Source organism: Myotis brandtii, unplaced genomic scaffold (assembly GCF_000412655.1).
Source record: "Myotis brandtii unplaced genomic scaffold, ASM41265v1 scaffold111, whole genome shotgun sequence".
NCBI lineage: Eukaryota > Metazoa > Chordata > Mammalia > Chiroptera > Vespertilionidae > Myotis > Myotis brandtii.
Genome location: NW_005353789.1, coordinates 4,895,363 through 4,912,074, shown reverse-complemented (window position 1 = coordinate 4,912,074; position 16,712 = coordinate 4,895,363). Strand labels below are relative to the sequence as shown.

The 16,712-nt window shown below is 38.0% G+C and overlaps 1 protein-coding gene across 1 annotated transcript in view; it reads left to right on the top strand.

Moving 5' to 3' along the window:
- Positions 1–16,712, top strand: part of FRAS1 (Fraser extracellular matrix complex subunit 1) — a 466,232-nt gene that overhangs the window by 149,796 nt on the left and 299,724 nt on the right. The window contains exon 3 of the mRNA XM_014544766.1: positions 13,208–13,315. Within this exon, the coding sequence (XP_014400252.1) occupies positions 13,208–13,315 (108 nt within the window). The remainder of the gene's footprint in view (positions 1–13,207; positions 13,316–16,712) is intronic.

Here is a 16,712-nt window from a genome sequence, read left to right as displayed (position 1 = left end):
AGAAAGCTTTCTCAAACAGAGGAAGAACTGTTTTTGTTTTCCTAGAAGCTTAAGATCTTGAGTAAGATATTGAGAGTCAGATTGTCTAGGCAGAGCTAGCTACCCTTGTTGGTTCCCAATTCCCTCCTTCCCAGAAATCCTTGCTAGCTGCAAGGAGGAGGGGTGTAGGTGGCAGCAGCAGGCCAAGTCAATCAGATCTATTGATCAGTTATGTTCAAACCTGTGGAGATCTGTTCTCTTCAGAACTATGGCTCTTGAAACCCAACAGTCCTGGCTTCAAATTCTGGCTTCACCACTTATATGATAACTGATCAAAATGATTTATTTAAGACTAGTTTCTTTTTCTGTAAAACATGAGCAATAATAACTAACTCATAGAATTTTGGTGAGGATTAAATGCCACATATGTAATATAGGTATACAGATGCACATAGATGCACCAATAATATACATATATAATACACATATATGTAATATATGTATGCAATAGTTGCTCAGTAAATAGTAATTACAAGTACTATATGTATAATGGGGTTTGGGAAGTTGTGTGTTTGATCTTTTTTTTAAAAAGTAGTATCTCTATAGTATAATATTTTAAAAAGTAAGCTTTTAACTTGTAACATTAGGATTGGTTGTATATTGAATGTGGTCACGAAATGTACACATGAGAAAAAATCCAGCAGATGATGAACTACTTTATCAATTCTCCTAATTTATAAAGAGTTGTGCAACAATGATCCCTCTGGGAGACAGAGGTCATATAGAGGTTTGTCTGGAGTACAGAAAGGGACTGAAGATGGAGAACTGAAGGCCTTTGTTTTAACCTGTAAGTGTGGGCACCATGCTAAGGAATTACAAATGTGTTCTCTAATTTATCCTCCTAATATTCCTCCAGGGTAGGTTTTATTATCTTTATTCTTTTTACCTAAAAGGAAACTGAGGCTGTCAGGATAATTACCTTGCTTAAGGTTCTATAATATTAAGGCAGGGAGATAAGTTCCACGCAGAGTTGTTTGACTCAAAAATCCATATCTAGATTGCGGACGATGTGATCCAATTTCTGTGTTTTGTGGAGGAGGAATCTGAGGCCAGCAAGTGACTTGTCCAGTGGGCTCAGCTTGGTAAAATCAGGTTCTGATTAAGTCCAAAATTCCTTTTTCATACTGTGTTCTCTCTCTAGTTATATTCTTTTTCTTTGTTCTCCAATTGCTTCAAAAGTCTTGCTCTTCAACTATAATTAAAATTCAAGGGCAAACTGCCAAACCGGTTTGGCTCAGTGGATAGAGCGTCAGCCTGTGGACTGAAAGGTCCCAGGTTCGATTCCGGTCAAGGGCATGTACCTTGGTTGCGGGCACATCCCCAGTAGGAGGTGTGCAGGAGGCAGCTGGTCGATGTTTCTCTCTCATTGATGTTTCTGACTCTCTATCCCTCTCCCTTCCTCTCTGTAAAAAAATCAATAAAATATATATATTTAAAAAAAAAAATTCAAGGGCAAATGTAAGGGACTGGGTTATATTCTGTATCTGGTTTGGGCTGTATTTCTCTGTATCTCCCACATTGTTTAGCACAATAATAGATCCTCAATAAATCCTTGATGAGTTGAATTCTTATAAGAATTAGTCTCTGAATCCTATTTTGAATGCGGCAGAGGTATAAATACATACAAATATACAAATATGTTTATTGGGTTTTATCTTTGAGAAATTAAGTTGATACTTTATGATACTGGCACTCCAATGTTATGGGGTCCACTCCTTGTTTTTATGCAGTCTGACAATTTTTATCTTTTAACATTTTCATTCAGTGTAATTAATGATACTTTAATGTTTCTATCTACTATCTTACTATTTGTTTTCTGTCTTTCCTATATTACTTTCCTCTCTCTTTTCTTCTTTTCGTTCAATCCAATAATTTTTATGTTCCTATCTATTAGCTTGACAGTTATAAATGCTTTTAATATTTCTTTTGTGGTTAATCCCAGAAATTACAGCATGTATTAATTATTTTATTTACCTCTTCCCAGCTAATACTAGAACCTTAAAACACTTTATTTACTCCTCACTCTCTTATGTGTTATTGTTGTTATGCATTTTATATTTACATACATTTTAAATCCCACAATATGTTATTATTTTTGTGTCATACAGTTCTTTATTTAGACTTACCCACATATTTGTCCTTTCTGTTACTTTAAATTCTTTCCTACATGATTGTGCTTCCATCTAGCAACACTTTATTTTTGCCTAAATAACTTAATATAGTATTTTTTTTATTTGTTTAGTTTGGGTCTGCAGGTGACAAATTTTCACAGGTCTTATTAATTTAAAAAATCTTTATTTCACTTTCATTTTTGAAGGATATCTTGCTGGGTATAGAATTCTATGTTGGCGATTATTTTCATTTACCACTTTAAAGATTTGTTTTCTAACTCCTAGGATATGTGTGTGTGTGTGTGTGTGTGTGTGTGTGTGTGTTTATGTGGAGAACTTAGCTGTCAGGTTTAGAATTCTTCTTCTTTGACGATAATTTCCTACCCATCTATGGCTTTTAAGATTTTTATTTATGCAAACAACCTAAGTGCCCATTGATGGATGAGTGGATAAAGAAAAAAATGGTATATTTTAAGCTTTAAAAGAAAGAAGGGAATCCTGTAACAACATGAATCCATCTGGAGGGCATTATGCTGAGTGAAATAAGCCAGAAAAAGAAAGACCAAATATTGCAGAGTATCACTTATATGTGAAATCTAAACAACAACAAAAAAATTAGACAAACTCATAGAAACAGAGAGTAGAAAAGTGGTTTCCAGGGGCTGTAGGGTAGGGAGAATAGCAGGGTGTTGGGAAAAAATACTTTTCTCTTTGGTATTTATTTTTAGTAGTCTTACTCTGATGTGCTTAGATATTTATATTTATTCTACTTGATATTTATAGCACGTTTGAATCTGGCTTAATGTTTTCCTTCATTTTGGAACATTTTTAGCTATTATTTCTTCAAAAATTTGTATCCACCATTTTCTGTTATTTCCCCGTAAGAACTCAGTTGCCCATATGTTAAACCTTGTAACACATTCCATGTGTTTTCCATGCTCTTTTCTCCTTTTTATATTTTTTGTTCTTTGTCTTTTAGTTCAGATATTTTCAATTGACCTATCTTCTTGTTTACTAATATTCTTTTGAGCTATCCAATATGCAGTTCAACAAAATTAATCTCATTTGTTTGTATTTTTCTGTTCCAGAATTTCAAATTAATTATGCTTGTAGCTACTTCTTACCTAATGAAATATTCATAGTTATTTTTAGATCTCCAATATATGTTTTTATTTTCTTCTTTTATCTTCACAAAGTTAGAAACAAAATAAAGTACAATCTTTCTTTGAGTTACAGGATAGTTAAGTTCCCGAGTAATTTAGTGTACATGGTTGCTGCTGAATAAATTCTTTGTGTTAATATGTAAAACAGAGTTAGGATATGTAGTCAATAATGATAAACAGATTTTTCACTGACATGAATGTTTGGTGGGACATTAAAGTCATGTGGAAGTGGGACAGTTTTTCTTTGTGTAGGAGTGTGTTGCCTATTCATGGCATCTTGAGTTTATGATTTCTGTTCATTAAATGTCAGTGGATAAATCCCAACACTCAGTCTTCAAAACGAATTTTCAAATACCTCTTGAGGTGGCATAGCTCCTGTGTAGATGCTTGCTTTATGTTAAGTAGTGAGGCTGGGTCACCAGTAATGAATTCTTTGACCCAGGGCCTTGGCTGGGCCTGAAAACAGACATTGTAGGATGTGACTTTACCTGGTTGTCATTTACGGGATGGCCGGTTTTCCTAGCCAACTGTCAAGAGGCTGGCTAGCATAAAAAGTTAGGGACTGAGGACATGAAACAGAGCTTCAGATGATATGACACAGCTCTGGCATCAGGCAGACAACCTGGCATTCAGTCAGAAATAGAGGGGCTCTTTTAGAGCGAACATCTTCACTGAGACATAAGTCTAAAAAGGAAGATCTCAAACAGTGGGCACTAAAAATGGCTACTGCAGCTACAAGGCAGGTATTATAGGGCAGCATGGAGAGTAAAGTGCTGTTGTCTGTGTTTGACTTTCAGCAATTACATCACAACATAGCTAGCAATTATTTAAATTTAAGAATATCCATTCATCCATTTATCCATCTACTTATTCATCCATCCATCCACTCTGTAAAAACACTACCAGTGCCTGTTATGCTTCATTCACTATGGGAATACAAAGCCACCTATATATAAAGAAATCTTTCTCACTCTTGGGAATGGAGACAGTAAACAACTAATTATAAAATGAATGATAATGATCCAGTGGAGGAGGAAAACAAGAAAATAAATACTTTTAATATAAGAGATAATGGTATAGCTATAATTTAATTTTGTCTGCAAGCATTTTGAATGTTTAATTTTTTTTCTCCATTTGCCTTAGGAATATGAAATGAAGTCTGAGAGCTGAATTGTTAGAGAGGGGAAAAAAAGTTAATTACTAGTTTAAGCTCTATTAGTCTCCCTGGTATCTGGATTGCTTAAGTAGAAATATGAGACAGACTGTTTAATCATTATAGAACTTTTTATATGGTTAACATCTCTAGGAATTAATTTTGTCATTGAGGTGCTCTTTGCTGGGCTTTCACTATAACAGGATTGTGTTAGAACAAATGGAAAATTAAAAGGGCTACAGAACTAAACCTGTGTTTCCATTGCTTCAGAATTTGGAATGTGAAGCATATTCACTGGGTAATTAATTTTATTCCACATTTTGAAGAGATTTACCCACCAAACTCCCCCCTCCCCCCTTTTTGTATATCACTCTACAAGTATAACCCTCTATATTGGAATATTTTATAAAAATTTAAGTGGTGGGAAAGTTAACTTCCCCTTATTGTGGTAGCTGGAGGGATTTTTCTAAATCTCTAAATGCTACAACTAGTCTTATGTCACAGAAAATACCTTGATCAACAGGTTAAGATTGTGGCATGTGACCAGACTCCTAGCTACCATTTATTGAGTGTTGCCTATGGGCCATCACTGTGCTAAATTCTAGTACATTAGTTTATTTCATCTCTACTATCACCCTGTTGGGTCCTATCTTCTCCTTAGTTTATATATTAGGAAATGGAAACTCAGAAAAACGAAGAGATTTGTCCAAGTCCCCAAAGTTGGGAAGTAATTGAATTGATATTTGAACCCAAGTTTATCCACCCTACCATATTGGCATGGTTACTTGAGTTGTGAGGTATATAACCTGTGTTCATAGACCAGGGCTGTGGTACAGAGGTGGATATGGTGGGAAAAACAATCTTCAGAATCCAATGGACACTGGTTCAAATATGGATACCATCACTTATAAGCTTTGGAAACATTACTTAACCTCTCTGAACCTTGTGTTTCTCATCTGTAAAATGGGGATGATAATCATATCTATCTTAACATATTATATGAAGAAACAAAAAATATGTGAATGTCAAATGATATGGAACCCAGAGGGCCTTCTTTCTTCTTTTTCTTTTCTATGCAAAACAGAACTTGGGAGTAAGAGTCTGGCTTTGTGGAAGCAGGGTGAGCTTTGGAAACATGAGGCAGGGAAATAATGACTTAGTCCAGGAGAGAGAGAAGGCCTCCCAAGGAAGTGATATTTCAGCTGAGTCTCAGAGAATGTTCGGAAGTTAGATTAAGAGGGTGGGCCCGTCTGGCATGGCTCAATGGTTGAGTGTTGACTTCTGAACTAGGAGGTCATGGTTCGATTCTGGTCAGAGCTCGTGTCTGGATCGCAGGCTCGATCCTCAGTGTGGGGCGTGCAGGAGGCAGCCAATCAATGAGTCTCTTATCATTGATGTTTCTATCTTTCTCTCCCTCTTCCTTCCTCTCTGAAATCAATCAAAATATATTTTTTAAAAAAGAGGGCGGAGTGTGCTGTTGTAAGCACAGGGAACATGTTAGGCAGGTAAGTCACTCAACCTCATAGTTTCTTCCTCTGTAAATTTAGGAGCACTGCCCCAGTGTGTCTCACCCTGTGGTCTATTAAAGTGAGAAAGTGGAAGTAAGAATGATTTGAAATGGTGAGACTGCTATACAATATAAGGCATTCATTGTATGATAGTATATGATAACAATATAGCACAGAAGAAAAAGGATGGGTTTGAATCCCAGATCTACTCATTGCTAGATGTGCTCTGGACAATGCACTCAGCCCTTTTCTTCAACCCTATTCTGTTATTTATAAAATAAGGGCAGTGATGCCCTGTTCACAGGATGCTGGGAAGAGCAGTGAGATCATAAGTGTGTGGAGGACCAGAAGGACCGGCCCCTGGAGGTAGCTTGTTCCCTTTCCTTTCCCTGCCACCACCCGTGCTTCCACACTATTCTAAGAAGACACGTGTGCAAGAACATGATGTTAACTTGCTATGCTATTCAGGGTCTCTTGTCAGCAACTGAACAAAGACATTTTCAGTTATATATAGCAACTATCTTTTCATCTGTGATTCATGCTGTTCTTTCTGTAGCCAAATGATATTCTTATAGCTGATGCCTTCAGATTTATCATTTTAAGACAGCAGGAGGAGGAGATCAGGTACAAGCTAATCACTCCAGGATGCTGACATGGGAAACTACTTAGGTCCTTGGTGTGGAAAACAAGAAACTCCATAAGGGGGTGTTATGTGGAGCAAGTCTTTGAAATAGGTTTCAAACAGGAAGTGGTTTGCCTTTTTTGCTTTTATTTGACATTAATACGTGTTTTCTCCTCCTAAAAGGAGAGAATGTAAAAGGACTCATATCTTTTCTTAACAATAAGTATCCTCTGCTCCTTTATATTGGGTCTGGATGAGGAGCTTTATATGAACTTTAAAATGAGACCAAATGAAAAAGGTATTGTTTATCTAAGCTGTCTGAGGAAGGGCACTTGGGAAAAGAATTGAACTCTAAAATAACCTTATGAAAGTTATTGATTCGTTTCTTTATGGTGCCTTTCCAAACAAGAACCATTATTTCCATGCCTGAACTGGAGCTGGTCAAGGAACCCTTTTTTATGGATTATCTTTCCTGAAAACCAGACTTGTCAAGAAAAATGAACCTCCAGAAATGAATACATGAGGCCCAGTTGAATAGTATGGCCCTTTTATTGCTTTGAAGGATAAGTAGGGAGCACAGTTAATTTTTAAAAACCTCACTGAGTGCAGGAAAGTTTGGGAATAGCTTAGGTGTAGATCAATGGCTCCCTGTTACTAGCATATATTGGTAGGTGGTTTTAAATAACTCCATTTCCCCCATGCCTGCTGTACTCCAAAGCTCAATTCTACCTATGTTCTTGAACGTTATATTTAAAAATTATCTTTAAGCAATCACATAAGTTTCATCTATTATGTGTGAGAACTGTTCTAGGCATTAGGGACATAGTAGTGAATGAACATAACAAAATTTCTGCTTTCCTAGAGAGAGACCATAAATAAGCAACTGTCTAATATAATATCAGGTGGCTAGTGCTAGGAAGAAAACAGAGTAAAGGATTAGATTGACAACAAAATACATCTGAGGAGGTGGTATTGGAGCAGCCACTTGAATGCAGTGAAAGAATAAGCCATGTTGATATTTGGGAGAAGAGCACTCCAGGCAGAGAGAATGGCACGTGCTAAGACCCTGAGCTGGGGACATTCTTGGTAATTCCAGGAACAGCAATAAAGCCAGTGTAGCTACAGCCTGGTAGAAAAGGCTGGGAAAGAGGGTAGGAAATAAGGTCAGAGAGAGAAATACTAGTAAGTGGCCCCTGGAACTTTTTAAGCAGTAGAGAAGGTGCCACGGGCTAAGACAATCCTTTCACGAAGCCATCTCCACATTCTAAACCCCACCTTGGAGCCTGGCTTGCTCTAAGTACCACGCTAGGCTCCCCAGAAGATGGTTGGGGAGACTTAGCATCCACCTCCTCCAAGGTAGTTCCAAACTTGTACCCTCAACACACTGTCTCCAGCTGGGTTCTCCCATTTGACTCAAGAAATCTGGGTCTACTAAAGGCCTAACATAAGAAAAAAAGATTCAGTAATTCCTGATGTCAGCAGATCCATGAGAAATAAGGAAAAAAAAAAAAAACACACTAAAAAACTAAAAAAAAAAAAAAAAAACAAAAAAAAAAAAAAAAAGAAGAAGAAGAGTGTTGTACTATCTTTCAAGATACTAGTATATAGGCAACTGAGGCCCAAAGCTACCCACAACCATCCCTACCCACCCACCTAGGGAAGCCAGGGGTCCTGGTAATCAAACTCCTCTTACCTGGGAGGTTCTCATCAGCTCTGTATCCCAACACTAAGTTACTTAGAGATGGCTTTGAAAATCTGAGATTTTTGTGAAAATACTTTATTTAAAGAAATAGGTTTTATAAGTACATATACCCATTATTACTGGTCATGCTATTCTGGGAAATTTTAATATGCAAAAAATCACACTAAATTTTGTATTGTTGTTACTAAAAATAGAAAATATGGATAAGAGCAAAGGAAAAAAATCATCTAGAATCCATGCCTAGGGATGACTACCCTTCACTTACTGGTTTCCATAATTCCATACTTTGTTTCTATGCATGTGATTTTTTTTTGATTTTTTTTTTACAGAGAGGAATATTTTACATACTACTTTATAACTTGAAAGCACTGCTTTGGGGGAACGTTGTTCCTTCTTTCTCATTTTTGGTCTAAGAACCAAGGGAATTTAAAATGAGATGAATCAATCAATAATTGAAGTGGGATTAGTATACCATTTAGATGAAAGAAAATTTATGTTAACAGTTTATATACTGCTCTTATAGAATATTATAAATAATTTCCCCCATAAATTGAGGACTGATGAGGGATGTAGTCCTGGTTTCTTTTTAGCACTAATTAAATGCTTAGTAAATACTTAACCAAGTGAAATACATGTGTGTTTTTAATTGAAGCATCTTGCTATTACTTAAAAATAAATATTTCCTTTTGTGACAGCATGGATGAACCTGGAGATTATTATGCTAAGTGAAATAAGTCATTCAGAGAAAGACAAATACCATATGCTCTCACTTATATGTGGAGTCTAATGAATAAAATAAACTCACGAACAAAATAGAAACAGAGGCATGGGTGCATGGAACAGACGGACAGCTTTCAGAGGGGAGGGGAGTGGGGAGAGTGGATGAAAGAAGGTGAAGGGATTAGCCAGAGAACATATATGCATAACCCATAGGCACAGACAACAGCATGGTGTTGTCCAGAGGGAAGGGGGGCCCAGGGCTGGGTGGAGATGGGCAAAGAAAGGCACCTATAATAGTGTCAACAATAAAAATAAAGTTAAATAAAAGAAAAAAATATTTAGGGATGGAGGCACTATATTATTTGCAAGAACATTTTAGTAACATATTTTAAAAATATAAAAATCTGTTTAAATAGGTCACACTTTGATTGCTTTTTAGTTTTGTCAAAATTTAATCCTTTAATTTATATTCTAGAGGAAAACAATTTTAAGACTATTTCTTTTGCAGAGTGTGTTAGATTGGAAGAGAGAATTGCAATAGTAACATGGAAAACCTGTAAACTTATTTTACAATGTTATTTCTTTGGTCTTTATGACTTTATCCAAAGTTTCAACTATTGAGGAACTCTCGTATCCCTACTGTCATAAAGCAATTTTATGGGACCATAGAAATTGATTCTTAAAGTTTTAGAGCTAAAAAAAAATATGGCCATCTGTCCAGGTCTTGGTAAAGGGCTTACTTTATTTAAAATTAACCATAGCCCTGGCCAGTGTGACTCAGTTGGTTGGGTGTAGTCCCATGCACCAAAAGGTTGCTGGTTCAATTCCCTGTCAGGGCACATGCCTGGGATGTGGGCTTGATCCCTGGTAGGGAGTGTGCAGGAAGCAGCCAATCTATGTTTATTTCTCTCCCTTCCTTCCTTTCTCTTTAAAAATCAATAAAAAAATCTTTAAAAATAAAATTAACCATAAATTATTTACTCTATGAGGACATTATTATAAGTACTTTTTTGACAAGTCCGATGCCTTAGATGAAGGAAATTTTTCTTCAAACATAGTTTGATTGAGTGAAGTAATAACCTTCTACATTATGGGGATTTTGTAGTGACATCACTTAAACATTGCATTATCCACATCTTGCATCCTAACTGGGGTATCTCAGCTCACTTGGACAGATATTATCCTGAGGATAAGCAAGTACTCAGGGTCATTCTTTAATGAATTCATCCAACACTCAGGAACTGTGTTAGGTGATGGGGACAAAGAGGAAGAGATCTGTTTCCTTGAAGAGTCATAGTCTGGTGGAAAGACAGATATTAAACAAATTCAGGAAGGCTTCCTGGGCCCAGATAACTTTAACATTGAATTAACATAGAGGAAACTTGTGGTTCTACGAACGAAAGTGAAAAAGTATTCCATGTTTTTAGAACTCTACTGTGTAGAGTTCAGTAAGCCAAGTCCCTCTCTGCTGGGCCCAGCCCTCCGGCATGAGGGCAGAGGCTGGGAAAGCACACCAGGCCCCCTCCTCCAGGACCACAAGTGCCTCCTTACATCAGTGTTTCCTGCTCCAAGAGTCAGGCCTTAGTCAGTCTAAGATAATGACCAATAAATGGTAGTGGCTGCCTCTGTGAAGTTGTCATTTTTATTTAATCTGTATCCTGAAACTAATATCGTTTTCTTGAAATCAGCAGGAAAGATATATTACATTGTGCTTGGGGATGGAATTTGTTTTTCCTCACCCACTTGTCATTGCTCTTTGGGTGAAGAGTCAATATAGTTGGCACACTATTGCCAATTTCAGAGGAATGAGCTATAACAATAAAGAGAAAGAGATTCAGAGGTTTTGCAAGTCAGGTTCTAGTGCTCATTTGCTTCGATTCTGATTTTTTGTGAATTGGCTACTGGGAATGTAATCTCACTTCAGATGCACTTTATATTTCTTAAATGACTTTGTTTCTGAAGCACATTCCCTAAGAAGTTATGTATGCATTTAACATTTCTCAGCCTAAAAGGATGACTTCATTTTGCGTGGGAATGTTGTGCACATTCATGTAAATCAGTACATTGTTGGTATGTCAGATATGGTCCTGCGGAGGAACAGAACCAAGAAAAGACGTATGTATCTTGGCTTGTGCAATAATTGTGGGGACTGGCAAGTTCCAAGCCTATAGACTGGCCAGTTGGAAATTCAGGCAAGCGTTGAAGTTACAGTCTTGAGTCTGAAATTTTGAAATCTGTAGGGCAGGCTGGTAGTATGGAAATTCCAGCAGAATTCCTGTGTTACAGTTTTGAGGCCAAATTCCTTCCTCTCTAGGAAACCTCCGGTTTTGTTCTGTAAGCCTTCAACTGATTGGATGAGGCCCACCCAGGTTATCAAGGGTAACCTCCTTTACTTAATCAACTGATTGTAAGTTAACGACATCTACAAAACATCTTCACAGCAACATCTAGGTTGGTGTTTGACCAAACAATAGAGCGCCATATCCTAGCCAAGTTGACACATAACATTAACCATTGCATGTGATTTCAGCCTTGCGGTGTGAAAGTGTCTGTTGCTAGCATCTGCCGGCTTCCCAGCTCATCCAGTTCAAGTCGAATGCTAGTGTTCTGAGGACCTGTCAGGAGCTTGGACACTGCTTTGACTCTGCCCCAAAGAATTCTAATAACACTTCATTTGCCTGACTGAGGAATAAAGGATGAGAATCTTTAGAAAGCAGGAAAGTGTCTTTACTAAGCAACTTAATGAACTGTGCACCTTGGTTTATAAAGAACCTACAGAGGCCAGCCAGCCAAGGACTGTGCCTGCTTTGAGGGCTTACATTCTGGTCTAGCAAGCTAACAGGAAAGTAGATGAATGCAGGAAACAGTGAGGTCACAGAGAATTACTGAAGAGCCACACCTGAGTGTGTGTGTGTGTGTGTGTGTGTGTGTGTGAGAGAGAGAGAGAGAGAGGTGCAGGGTTAAGGGATAGGAAATATTTATCCTTGAGGTTGAGGCTTAAAAGAAGCATGCTGGTTTGCAGACTGTCTCTGGGGAAGTGAAGGAGGAGTGGGGACAGATTAGGGAGGCTGGGGCTGTCCAATGGCGTGGCCGACTTAAGTGAGGGATGAAAGTCTCAGGACTGAGAGATTGGCCAAGGCCCGGGAAAGAGGCAAGTGCCTGATCATGGCATCTGTGCTTTATCCCACCAGAGGTAAAGGTGAGATACATTATAGTTTTAAACCAGAGAATAACACAGACAGCCCTCTTAAAAGAGGCAGAGTGTTCAAAACTCAGCCAACAGTATGGCTGTTTTCAACCCATACAAAATAGGAAATTAGGTTAGGAAATCTCTGAGAAAATATATTTCAGTAGGGTCAATTTGAAGCCAACCGAGCAGCCTTGGACAGAGTCTGGTCTCTGTGGGTTCTGTGCTATAGTTGGGCTCAAAGGTGCTTCAGATGGACACATTGAAATATGGGTTCAGCATGATGGAAGGTGGGAAATAGGAGGGACATTTCTAAGTCCTTTTATTGCACTGAGCCCAGTTTTACTTTTCTGTTATGACGATTACTTTTCAATTTGATGAGAACTAACATAGTGTCGTCTATTTTTGTTTATTTAATATCCCCATGTGCATAATCCAAAATAATTTGTGAGGTCCTATGGATGGTGCTTTATTTATACCCCCTTATGCCTGGCATACAGCTGGACACGTAATAGCCACTCAGTGTGTTGGTTGATCTGCCTTAAAAACATTGAACTACTTACTCAGGTCCTTCTTGATTCCAATGAGCATTAAAGTGTGTAGTAGCAAAGAGCTGGAAAATGCTGGCTAGTGCTTGTCCAAGTGTCATTTTCCTTTAAACAGGCTCTGAAGGTTTCTGCTGCTTAAGAGCAAAGAGAAACTTCAAGTCAGGGAGCAGCTTGTCCCCCTGACGTTTCAGGTCAATCGATGGTTTTTACTCTGGGTATCGAGAGCTCTCTGCTGCATGCCCTTGTCGTGGGCTACGTGGGTTGACTGTGGTGAAATGGATTATACTGCTTTTATTGCCTCTCGAGATTTAATCAGTACCCAGTAAGCACGATGCGTGCCTGGGACTTTTCCTTTGCCTTTTAATTGTTCAGGCTGTAGGGCTGTTGAAGGTGCTGTTGTGTGTTCATACCTTGACTGATCCGTTTTTAACTCAGAGCTTATGCTTCTTTGCAGGATGCCACAATTTGGAAGCCCGATTCGTGCCAGAATTGCCGTTGCCATGGTGATATTGTTATCTGCAAACCTGCTGTTTGCAGAAACCCTCAGTGTGCCTTCGAGAAGGTATGATGTGCTAAATGTGTCCTAAATGTATTGGTAAAGTCAGTGAAAGGGTAGGGTTTGGGCATTTTTTTTCAGCCATCTAGTTTTTTATTCCAAACTAACTGAAAACTTTATGAAACACGGGAGATAATTTTTGCATATCATATTTAAGAATCTCTTAATTTCTGTTTATTGGGCGTTTAGTACTTTGGACCGGACACTCTTTTAAAGATTTTACAAATATTCTTCCATTTACTGTTATGTAGGGTAGATATCTGTGCTTTATCCCACCAGAGGTAAAGGTGAGAGACATTATAGTTTTAAACCAGAGAATAACACAGACAGCCCTCTTAAAAGAGGCAGTGTTCAAAACTCAGCCAACAGTATGGCTTTTTCAACCCATACAAAATAGGAAATTAGGTTAGGAAATCTCTGAGAAAATATATTTCAGTAGGGTCAATTTGAAGCCAACCAAGCAGCCTTGGACAGAGACTGGTCTCTGTGGGTTCTGTACTCAAAGGTGCTTCAGATGGACACATTGAAATACGGGTTCAGCATGATGGAAGGTGGGAAATAGGAACGACATTTCTAAGTCCTTTTTGCACTGAGCCCAGTTTTACTTTTCTGTTATGATGCTTACTTTGCTTTTCAATTTCATGAGAACTAACATAGTGTCGTCTATTTTTGTTTATTTAATATCCCCATGTGCATAATCCAAAATAATTTGTGAGGTCCTATGGATGGTGCTTTATTTATACCCCCTTATGCCTGGCATACAGCTGGACACGTAATAGCCACTCAGTGTGTTGGTTGATCTGCCTTAAAAACATTGAACTACTTACTCAGTCCTTCTTGATTCCGATGAGCATTAAAGTGTGTAGTAGTAAAGAGCTAGAAAATGCTGGCTAGTGCTTGTCCAAGTGTCATTTTCCTTTAAACAGGCTCTGAAGGTTTCTGCTGCTTAAGAGCAAAGAGAAACTTCAAGTCAGGGAGCAGCTTGTCCCCCTGACGTTTCAGGTCAATCGATGGTTTTTACTCTGGGTATCGAGAGCTCTCTGCTGCATGCCCTTGTCGTGGGCTACGTGGGTTGACTGTGGTGAAATGGATTATACTGCTTTTATTGCCTCTCGAGATTTAATCAGTACCCAGTAAGCACGATGCGTGCCTGTGACTTTTCCTTTGCCTTTTAATTGTTCAGGCTGTAGGGCTGTTGAAGGTGCTGTTGTGTGTTCATACCTTGACTGATCCGTTTTTAACTCAGAGCTTATGCTTCTTTGCAGGATGCCACAATTTGGAAGCCCGATTCGTGCCAGAATTGCCGTTGCCATGGTGATATTGTTATCTGCAAACCTGCTGTTTGCAGAAACCCTCAGTGTGCCTTCGAGAAGGTATGATGTGCTAAATGTGTCCTAAATGTATTGGTAAAGTCAGTGAAAGGGTAGGGTTTGGGCATTTTTTTTCAGCCATCTAGTTTTTTATTCCAAACTAACTGAAAACTTTATGAAACACGGGAGATAATTTTTGCATATCATATTTAAGAATCTCTTAATTTCTGTTTATTGGGCGTTTAGTACTCTGGACCGGGCACTCTTTTAAAGGTTTTACAAATATTCTTCCATTTACTGTTATGTGGGGTAGATATCTTTATCCCCACTTTACAGATGAGGAAAGTGAAGCCTAGAGATTGGAAGCAACTTAACATGATTATGCAGTTAATAAACCAACTGCCACCCAGAGACTTTCCTGGGTTCGACAGTTGCCAAGGCTACTTGATCCTAACCACAGCATTTATAAGCCACTGAGTGGATTGAGAGTCAGGGTCAACTTCTTAAAGATGGTTTTCTAAAAACATTATTTGTTCTGATTGTATAATTGTGCTGCCTTTGGGCTCCCTAGAATATGAGAGGCTCTGACTCAAAAATTTCTGTTATTTGACTAAGTGTATGAGGAATATTTCATCTTGTCCCTCTGTTAAATTTTTTCAGTTTTTTTTCTAGCTACACATCTATGCTGTTAGAATATTTTTTTTAGGTGCTGACTCTTTTGTTTTTAAAGTGAGTCTATTAAAATAAAAAGAGCTTAAGTTTCAAATTTGAACATTTGAAACTCCCTGGAGAAGACCAATTATTTGTTCTGAAAAAGCATTCTGTCAGTTTCACAGTTTATTTTTTCTAGTTTTCTTGTTCCCCCCACAATAATTAATCTTGAGCTTTCATACCTTTTAGTGCTAATACATTTCTGTTTCTAACTTTGGAGTGAAGGTTCTGTATACCTTTAAGGTATTACTCAATTTCTGTGTGTATATTCCTGAGAAGTTGGTTGTACATCAAGTGCTGGTAAATTTGATAATATTTTGTTGTATATTATAGAGCTTTCTATTTTATGGAGTAAACACTCTTAAAAAATCACTGTTTAGCTTGCTGAGTAATTCATGTCAAAATCTGAGCTGATTGTGTAATGGTAATGAAAACATGCCCTTTCCCATGTCACATGAATAATTGTGGTATTACAGCAAAAGCCCTGAACTCACTGTTATAAGACACAGACTGTATCACTGAAAACTAAATGTGTTCTATACCAGGGGGCCACCAACAGAATCTAGCCTCTATGACTGCAAACAAACAATAATTTTTGCATTTTGAAATGGTTGGAAAAGATCAACAGAGAGCAATATTTCACGATGTGAAAATTATATGAAATCAAGTTTTAGTGTCCATGAATAAAGTTTTATTGAAACACAGACAGACTCATCTATTTACATATTGCCATGACTGCATTATAGTGATGAGTTGTGTAGTTACGACGTAGATCAAAGGCAAAAATATTTTGCAGACAAAAGTTCTGACCCTTGTTCTATACCAAACGTGATTTTATGCCTTCCTCATTTGTTCCTCTCCTATTTTTTCCCATTTCAGTAAAGGGAAGCTCCCTTCATCCACTTCCTCAGGCCAGCAAACAGCATCATCCTTAGCTCCCTACTTTCTCCCACATCCCACATCATTAGCAGACCTGCCAGCTCTTCATGAAACAGTACATTCCACATGGGCTTCTCTGCTCTATCTCTGCTCTTACTGTTATCATCGTTTGCTTCATTCTCACACTAACCTCTTAACTTGTTTCACTGTTTCTGTACTTGCCTATTTCACTGTAATCTTGATATAGTAGCCAGGGTGATCCTACCAAAATTGAAGTCAGATCATGTTGCTTCTTTCCTTAAACCCCTCCAGTGGCTTCCAATGGCTTCTCTTCTCACAGTAACTCTTCACAGTGTCCTTTAAGGTGCTATTGTACCCTATTAATAACCAATTCTTCTCTCCCTTGCTCTCTGCTTTAGACATCATGCCTGCTTACTGTTGAGTGGCTATGCCAGGCACACTTATGCCAAAGGGCCTTTGCTCTGTTGTTCCTACAGAGATTG